Consider the following 9,836-nt stretch of genomic DNA (forward strand, 5'->3'; position numbering starts at 1 on the left):
ACAAAAATTAGCCGGGCATGGTGGTGTGCACCTGTAATCCCAGCTACTCGGGAGGCTGAGGTAGAAGAATCATTTGAACCTGGGAGGTAGAGGTTTGCAGTGAGCCGAGATCGTGCCACTGCACTTCAGCCTGGGCAACAGAATGAGACTCTGTCTCAAAACAAAACAAAACAAAACAAAAAAGGAACACAGTATTGGAATGGTTTCCTCATAGCCCAGATCCCTCAGGTAGGGTAGCCCCTTCTCCTTCCTGCTTATACTCCAGTCATACTAAGTGACCTTCACTCCTTCAATCAGTAGAAGGGAAAGATAGCCTAAGTGATATCAATAAAGCACAAATTGCTATCATTAATTTTAAAAAACTGTATAATAAAACACCAATGCAATCTTGAGCTTCCAGTAAAGTTAGATGGGTGCTGAGGGTTTGCAGGGAAGGTTCATGTTACCCGGTGGTAACTCCTGGCTTGAAAATCAGTTACTATAACCCAGTAAAGACTGGGGTGTTATTTGTAATCACTGACACCCCTTCTTTGTACCCCTTATGCTTGTATGAAAGTAATAACAGCTATGGTTTCTTGAAAGTATTATTTCTGTGAAATGACCTTTATCCCCCATAATTAATGAACAAGATAGAACTATTTTTCCATTCCCCATCTTAAGATCTTCCACTGCCTCCCCTCTGCCTAAGCTCTAAGTTCATTAACATGTCATCCTACCTTCATCTCTGACCACTCCCCCACCCTCATGGTCTCCAACCACATATAATGACATCCTGTTCACTTCAAGCCACCGTCCAGCCTTCCTTTATACCTATGTGCCAGTCCCGCTACCTAAAAAGCTCTCATCCAGGATCTTTGTCTGACCAACTGCTATTGGTCCTTCAGGTGCCAGCTTCCAGCAATGTCACCTCCCCTAGGAACCCCTCCCTGGTCTCCCCAGGCTGGGGTTCCTCCTCCAGGCTCCCGTGGGACCTGGAACTCAGTCTCAACTGTGGTTGGCTGTGGGCTCATGGAAAACTGGGCCTCGGCTTAGTCATCGTTACTGTCCTGGCTCCCAGTGTGCTGCGTGATGGATGTCCACAGAGTGAGTAAATGGCATTTTTGAACTTGTCACTTTGAGTGTTGTTTATCTTATAAACAACAGGCATTTCACATTCTCATTTGGTTTCTCAAAGTGCAGGGATTGGACACCACGTGAAGTAACATTGAGTATTCAGAAAAACCTTATCTCACCTGCTTAGAAAACAAAACAAAACCAAAATTAGAGGAGCTCTGTGTTTACTTCTAGATCTTGGAAGTCCAGAAGGCATTGCTGTTGATCACCTTGGCCGCAACATCTTCTGGACAGACTCTAACCTGGATCGAATAGAAGTGGCGAAGCTGGATGGCACGCAGCGCCGGGTACTCTTTGAGACCGACCTGGTGAATCCCAGAGGCATTGTAACGGATTCCGTGAGAGGGTATCTTTGTGTAAATATGTGTGTGCATCTCTTTGATTTGCATCTGCCCTTTTAGAGATTCTCAGATGTGAGGCTTTAACTCCAGCATTGCTCTCCTGAAATCAAAAAGTACAGGACGAAAGAGTCTACGGTTGGTGACTTGTAGATATCCATGGTACAATGCCAGAACATGTATTACAGTGTGGACTTGATACCATGTCCCACTTTCAAATCTTTTGCTAAGAGACTTTACAAGTTGGCATGCTCAGAAATTGGATATTTTCCATATGGCTTCAATGTGGATCAACACTTAGGTTGTATCAACTCCAGAAGAGTAGCAGGGCGGCATAGATGGACCCCTGAGGCTGCTTCCTGGGGCAGACCCAGCCTGAACACCCTGGAGACCCCTTCCTGTGGGTTTCTTCGGCACATCCATGCTTTCTCTTCCTACTTATTGCAAGGTCTACCTGTTACACAACAGGCTCTTAGCTCCTCGACACTGATTCTTTCCCTTTGAGACCACATCTCTTATTCTGTGGCCACTCAGCCACCTCCTTGAAGGCAGGTGCTCTGACCACAGCCCCTGCCAACATCTGCTTCGTGCCCTAGTCTGGTCCCCTGGGTCTGCTGTGCTCTCCTCCATGTGGGCCCCATACAGGGAATTCCATGTATTTATGCCAGCTGTAAACTTTTACTTTGTTTTCTTTTGCTAACAGCTTCATTGAAATATAATATGTCAGTTACGTTAAAGGGAACCAAATTTGTGAGTAACAGAATCACCAAATTGAAGTGAGGAACCAAATCCAAGTGTCCTTGCAAAAGAAAATGTGTTTTATCACCTCTCGATCCTTTCAGGCTTTGTTTTCATGTCTGCCAATCACTTCATTGTAATTCTTTTCAAGTGCTTTTCATCAACTTTTTCTCATGCATCCTTATTATTTCTTTTCCTCTTTCCCCCGCTTTTCCTCCTCCAGGAACCTTTACTGGACAGACTGGAACAGAGATAACCCCAAGATTGAAACTTCCTACATGGATGGCACGAACCGGAGGATCCTGGTGCAGGATGACCTGGGCTTGCCCAATGGACTGACCTTCGACGTGTTCTCATCTCAGCTCTGCTGGGTGGATGCAGGTGATGGAAAGCTGGACACTGTCCAGGGCGGGTCTCAATCTCCTGTCAGGGGTGGGCAAACTAGGGCCCTGAGGCCAAATCTAACCAGCCACCTGTTTTTATATAACCCAGAAGCTATGAATGAGTTTTACATTTTTAACTGGTACATTAAATGTATACTGGTGCAAAATTGTATAGATACCTGTGAACTGTCCTTGGTTTTCCCTCTTGGCCTGCAAAACCTGAAATAATTTACTATCTGGTGCTTTAAGAAAAAGTTGGCCACCCTCATGTTGTAAGTGGAACTGCACAGAGCCTGGAGTCACCCTGATACTGATAAGCAATTCACGACTTACATTACTCTGCCCTGGCTCGTGCCTCCCCAGCAGAAGCAACACAGGAGGAAGAGACAACTTCCCAGTTTTTAAGAGCAAGCCCCATGTGTTCTCTGGGATTTGTCATTGTAATGCTTAATTTCTCCCACTCTTGCCCTTATTATTCTTGTTTTTTCGGCACAAAGGGGCCATTTCTTGCGTGAACAATGAATGACTTGTTTCCGTTCCACACAGGCACCAATCGGGCGGAATGCCTGAACCCCAGTCAGCCCAGCAGACGCAAGGTTCTCGAAGGGCTCCAGTATCCTTTCGCTGTGACGAGCTACGGGAAGAATCTATATTACACAGACTGGAAGATGTACGTCAGCTGTAGCCGTGGGGGCTGTGTGGGGGCTGCTCGGGCCTGCACCTCCACCCACTGTCTCTGGGAGGCCAGGCCCTTCCCATCTGGCCTCTTGGCTTGACTTTTGAGCTTCCAGAAATGTCCCCTCTAGGGATGTCTCCTCTCCCTCATCCTGGTTGTGAGGAGCCAAGAGAGGAGCGTGAAGAAGGAGGGAGGACGAGGCCCTAGAGTACAGGCGGTGCCATTTATCATCCAGATGCTCCTGACTGTGTGGTTTCAAGTCTTCAAACCTGGACTTCCTCAGCACGTCTGCTCTTTCCCTAGGAGCTGGCCCAGGGTCACATGGCCAGTGGGCTCCATGTCCACTTCATGTCCCTGCTTCATTATAGTTGTCAAACTGCAATATTCCCATGGCCTCTTCTTGACCACCCCTTCCTGCCAAAGGAGGGATTCAACTAAGAAGACAACTGGCCAGAGGCGTCTGTCTAGAAAGCTCATTTCCTGCCTGGGATTTAGAGTGGAGGGAAGACCTCGCTGGTCTTTATCCTTTTGTAAAAAGCCAGAGAAATGCAGGCTTGGCCCACCCCAGGAGAGGGAAGGGATGTCTAGGAAGCAAGCCCATCATGTCTGTTCATGGCCTCCAGTTTATCCTTAAAATGACAAGAGGCTGCCTTGTAGATACAAGTTCAAGCCGTCAGATGTGTTTTCACCTTCTGCCCTTTGGTACTTTGTAGGAATTCCGTGGTTGCTCTCGATCTTGCAATTTCCAAGGAGACGGATGCTTTCCAACCCCACAAGCAGACCCGGCTGTATGGCATCACCACGGCCCTGTCTCAGTGTCCCCAAGGTAACTCTCCTGTGCCGTTACTGTTGGGGTACTGGGGGCACCTGGAGGCTCAGAGCCCACACTCTGGCTGCTACCCGTATGGCCACTAGTAGCCTTGATTATGCTGTAAGAGAGATTCAGTCCTTTGCATCCAGGGTCTTCATTAGAAGGTGGACCAGTTAAATAAACAGAAAATACTAGGTCATGAAGTTGTCAGGATGAGGAAAAGCATTGAGTTTGGGGCTGGATATAAAAGTATAGGGTCTTCAGGTTCCAAATAGTCATGTTAGGATATTACAGTGTTAGGATCTCTGCTGCTTTAAAAGTCCATCCATTTGGCCTAACAGCAATAACAATAATTAATAAGAAGAATTGCAAACATATGTGCGGCACTTACTGTGAGCTATGAACTTTACGTATACCAATTCACTTAGAGTTCTAAATATTTTGTATTCATTAGTTCATGTAATCCTCATAGCAACCCTATGAGGTAGGTACTATTATTATGTTCATTTCATAAATAAGCAAACTGAAGCAACTTGCTCCAAGTCATGCAGCTCACAGAGGCGAGTCCAGGCAGCCTGGCCCTGGAGTCTGTGCTATGCTGCCTCTTGAAGGCCTCTCCCCTCACCCACTTTCCTTCTCAGCTTCCCTCATCTTCTCCTGTCAGTGTGAAGCTGGGAGTGCAAGCTACATAAAAGGAACTTCTCACTTTAAAATTCCAACTCCATGTTGTAATCGGAGCTGGGGAACTTCCCCTGAGATCTGTTTAATAGCCTTAGTAGAAAATCTGCATAACCCCCAAGTTGGGAATCAGTGTTTGTGTCTGTCTGGTTTAATACTGATAAAACAAACAATGGATCAGCTCAGCTGATTGCCTAGCACAGTGTCCCCACTCTCCTGAAGTCTCCCTAGCATGGCTTCAAGGAAACCAAAATTGGGATCACACACAAGAAGGAGCCCACTGTCTTAACTGGCTATGGAGTCAAGTCAGGGAGAGGGCTACTGAACTGATTTCTGCCTTTTCCAGGCCATAACTACTGCTCAGTGAATAATGGCGGCTGCACCCACCTCTGCTTGGCCACCCCAGGGAGCAGGACCTGCCGTTGCCCTGACAACACCCTGGGAGTTGACTGTATCGAACGGAAATGAAGACAAGAGTGCCTTATTTCCTTTCCAAGTATTTCACAGCAACACTCTACTTGAAGCAACTTGGTCCAGATTGAAAAGTGTCCTCTGGCTGAGTGGCCACTAGGCCCAGACTTAGCCCAGCCTGAGCCCCAACAACTTTTTCCTCATTGTTCCCCAAAACATGCACCCTGGACTTCTCTAATAGAAAAGTCTCTACCCCTACACAAGGACAGAACCTGCCACCCCTCCCCCAACCCTCAGACAGACTTATACATCCCTGAGTGAGGATTACATGCCCATCTCAGTGTCCTAGGACCTTTTCCCAATACTAGCCCCAAGTGGTGAACAGAACCTCCCAAATTTGAGTTGCACCCTTCCCTGTGGCCTTATGAGCTCAGCCTCTCTTTGAGGTACCCACCATCCTGTCAGCTCCTTGACATATGAGCCAGGGCCTGACTAGGAAAAGTTGGGAGTTAAGGAGGGAATTAGCATTCCTTAATATTTTGTTTTGGTGCTCTGAATTTCTTCTTTATTACAGTCCTATATTTTTACTCCTCAGTTCCTCACCATCATCATCTTATCTAAGACCCCCATTATAATGTTCACACTCTGCTTTTTGATCAAAACCTACCCTGTCCTAGAGATATATGGGCATTTGGTGGATGATAATGAACAGCCCCTCCCAGATAGAATGTCAATATTTGAGCAGCAGGATATTGGCATTTGTTAGTTAAAGGCTTAAATCAAAAGAATGTCCAATGGTAGGAATTTCAAGGTGTAGTCAGATATTTGAGAATAGGGGATTGTTTTGATGTGCCTTAAATTATACCAAAGATTACTAATTATTCCTCTTTGCCCAAAATACTTGCATCCAAGGTTCTAGTCTCTGTTGCTGTGTTGGTTTTCAGTCCCACTGCTGGCACCAATGTCCCTCCTTTTCATGGAGACCTATTTGAGGCACAGGATGGGGCTGGCACCAGATGATTTCCCACCACAGTCCCTCACCTCTGGCCTCCACACTAGAGAACCAATTTACACTCAACAATGACCTCACCCCTCCTTGGTTTCTCCCTCTGTCTGTGGCCATTGTTGGATGTATTCTCATCTAACAACACAATCTGGAAAGACTGAATTGAATATTTATACTAGTGGTTCATATCCTTTATTGCCCAATGATCTAATTAAAAGGATCATTGCCACATTTCATATTTATATTTCTACAATTTGTTTAGAAAACATCTCCTGACCATATCAGTAGCTGGTGTTATCTTTTCATCAACTGCTTCCCAGAGTCCTAAAACAATACAAATTTTGGATTGAAAAGTTCAGCATAAGGAGTTTGAGTGAGTAAAGGATGGGATAAAGAAGTCAAGAAGATTCAATGAAAAGTATCACAAAAAAGAGTTTGATCAACAAGAGAAATAAAAAAGCCCAAGAGGAAATGGGAGGGGAAGGAATTTAAGAACAGCAGTAAGTAAAACTCTTAAGTAACTCCAGAAAGAAAATGGTACATTTTGCCAAAGACCACTTATACTTGAGAACATGGAAGAATTTGCCTGATCCTCTCTTTGGGGAAGAGAGTCTCTCCTCTTTTCCTCAAACCCCGTTACCCTCAGCCTCTCCACCCCACCTTCTCCTGACTTTGTCCTCACTTGCTTCTGCAGTACATTGGAACCTGAATTGAAATAAAGTCTTCCCTTAAATAATTGGAGTTTGTCTTGAGAGGCAAATGTAGCCCCAAGAATCACAAGATTCAAGGACCATGTAGGTCTTTTACATGTAGCCCAACTCCATAAATCAGTCTCGCTTTCTTTTTGTATTTATCGTTTCATATTAAACCCTCTATATCAAATGTTCATCATGATTTTGTATGATTTTTATAACTATTTTATTCATTTTATTAGATTTATTCTAAAATTTTTAAATGGTAAATTCTTAAACTGTGGAAACCACTAAAGGTGCTTATTAACTGTTCTCCCAGATTTGTACAAGTATTGGAAGATTCCTTGAGTTTACAGCTGTACAAATAGTGTGGAAAATAAATTTTTTTTTGTTAAAAAGAAAATCTTCCTTTATCTTTTTTGAATGAAGAGATTTAATGTTGGGAGGCTGATTCACAATAGACAGACAGACAACCACTTAATAATCTGCAAAAAACCTGTGGAACCCAGAAACTCTTATCCCAGTATTATAAGAGCTAGTGTGTTTCTCAACCACAAAAAAACTTAGGGGTTGTACTTTACTTACAAATGAGTAGGCTGGGTGCAGTGTCTCATACCTGTAATCCTAACACTTTGGGAGGCCAAGGTGGGTGAATCACTTGAGGCCAGGAGTTTGAGACCAGTTTGGGCAATACAGGGAGACTCCATCTCTACAAAACATCAAAAAAAAAAAAAAAAGAAAAAAAGCTGGGCATAGTGGCACACACCTGTCGTCCCAGATACTCAGGAGGCCGAGGTGGGAGGATTGTTTGAATCTGGGAGGCTGAGGCTGCAGTGAGCTATGATTGTGCCACTGCACTCCAACCTGGGCAACAGAGTGAGACCCTATCTCGAAAATGTAAAAAATAAAATAAAAAATAAATTATAGTTTTCAAGCCACTCTTTTTGCTACTGTTTTCATTGAGAAAATATATTCTATAAGCAGGCAATAGAAAACGTTTTCTGATTCAGCTCTGGGGACAAGCTGTGTTTTAATTCTCTTTTTACCTCCAGGAAGGAAGAAAGATGCTTTCCTGGCACTGGCTATGGAGTTAGACCCCTGGTCTGTTCTAAGCTGCCACCAATAGGCAGTGCCACTCATGCTGGCCCCTGGGTGGGATGAGAATGGCCTCTGACTTGGACAGAGTGAAGGAGCTCAGAAGTTACAGGAATGAGGTGTCCAGAGCTCAGTTGCTGCAGAGAAGGGAATTGGTACCATCAATGGAGCCAATATACAGCCTGCCAGTGTGAATTTCTTGAAAGAGACAACTTATATATGTTAGGGCTAAAACTTCTAGTGTTTTATTCTGGCTGTAAAATCTGATTACTCAAAGATGATATCAAGCTCCATGGTGGAGATAAGAAGCTCCAGGAGTCTATCCCTCCATTAAAACAATAGAACTGGCAAGAGCTGTCTGATGCAACTATTTTGGAATTCGGGATCTTAGGGAACACTTGCCGCACCCAGGAGGAAGCTCGATGAGGAGGCTGGCAAGTTTTGGTCAAGTTCAGCTCTTCACTTAGTGGTGGCTACCACCCGCCTTGATCAGCCCAGGGCAGTGCGTTGTGGGGACAGCAGCTCAGGTTCTCAGTGTGGCTCGCTGGAGCCAGGTTGGACGATAAAGACCCCGTTTTCCAAAAACCAGGGCTGTGGGTTCTGATTACTGATTGCTGCTTTTGATCCTTGAGGGGCTAGCATATAGGGAACATTTTTCATGACCCTGGGTTTGTCAATCATTTCTTGGATAGGATATCAAAAGCACCAGCAACAAAAGAAAAAAACAGGTAAGCCGGACTTCGTCAAAATTAACATTTTTACCTCAAAGGATACTATCAAGAGAGTAAAAAGACAACCCGTGGAATGGGAGAAAATATTTGCAAATTCTATATGTGATAAGGAATTAATATTCAGACTATAACTATATTTCAACAACAAAACAAACAATTTCAAAATGAGTAAAGGATTTGAGTAAACATTTATATGAAGAAGATATACAAATGGCCAATAAGCATATGAAAAGATGCTCAATATCATTAATCATTAGGTAAATGCAAACAAAAACCGCAATTTGACACCACGTTACAGCATTAGGATGGCTTTTATCAAAAACAGAAAAAAACCAAACCAGACAAGTGCTGGAGAGCATGTGGAAACCTAGAAACCTTGTCCATTGCTGATGGGAATGAAAAAAGACAGCTTGGTGGTTCCCCAAGAAGTTTGAATATAGAATTACTATATGATCCAGCAGTTCCACTCCTAGGAATATACCCAAAATAATCGAAAACAAGGGCTGGAACAGATGCTTGTGTGTTGCTGTTCATTGCAATGTCATTCACTATAGCCAAAAGTTACGGAAACAACCCAAGTGTCCATCAACAGATGAATGAATCAACAAAATATGTTATGTACATTTAATGGAATATTATTGAGCCTAACAAATGAAATCCTCATACATGCTACAACATAGATGAACCTTCAGGACATTATGCTGTGGGAAATAAGCCAGACACAAACTATCAAGCAATATATATGCTTCCATGTATATGAGGTATCTAGAATGGACCAATTCATAGAGACTGAAAGTAGATCAAAGGTTGCCAGGGACTGTGGGGAGGTGGAATGGAGAATTACTGCTCAATGGCTACAGAATTCTTATTTGGGAAAATGAAAAGTACTGGAAATAGATAGTGGTGATGGTTGCACAATATTGTGAATGTAATAAATGTCAGTGACTTGTACACTTAAAAATTATTAATGACCGGGTGTTGTGGCTTACACCTGTAATCCCAGCACTTTGGGAGGCCACAAGGTCAGGAGATCAAGACCATCCTGGCCAACATGGTGAAACCTTGTCTCTACTAAAATGTAAAAAATTAGCCGGGTGTGGTGGCACGTGCCTGTAGTCCCAGCTACTCGGGAGGCTGAGGTAGAGGAATCGCTTGAACCTGGGA

The 9,836-nt window shown here is 44.0% G+C and overlaps 1 protein-coding gene across 1 annotated transcript in view; it reads left to right on the forward strand.

Moving 5' to 3' along the window:
- The window catches only part of NID1 (nidogen 1), a 122,744-nt gene extending 115,509 nt beyond the window's left edge, over positions 1-7,235 (forward strand). The window contains exons 17-21 of the mRNA XM_011976394.1: positions 1,288-1,459; positions 2,413-2,570; positions 3,119-3,242; positions 3,962-4,074; positions 5,084-7,235. Coding sequence (XP_011831784.1) covers positions 1,288-1,459; positions 2,413-2,570; positions 3,119-3,242; positions 3,962-4,074; positions 5,084-5,205 — 689 coding nt within the window. The 3' untranslated portion in view covers positions 5,206-7,235. The remainder of the gene's footprint in view (positions 1-1,287; positions 1,460-2,412; positions 2,571-3,118; positions 3,243-3,961; positions 4,075-5,083) is intronic.
- Positions 7,236-9,836: the final 2,601 nt, after the last annotated feature.

This window comes from Mandrillus leucophaeus, unplaced genomic scaffold (assembly GCF_000951045.1).
Source record: "Mandrillus leucophaeus isolate KB7577 unplaced genomic scaffold, Mleu.le_1.0 Scaffold165, whole genome shotgun sequence".
Classification (NCBI taxonomy): Eukaryota; Metazoa; Chordata; class Mammalia; order Primates; family Cercopithecidae; genus Mandrillus; species Mandrillus leucophaeus.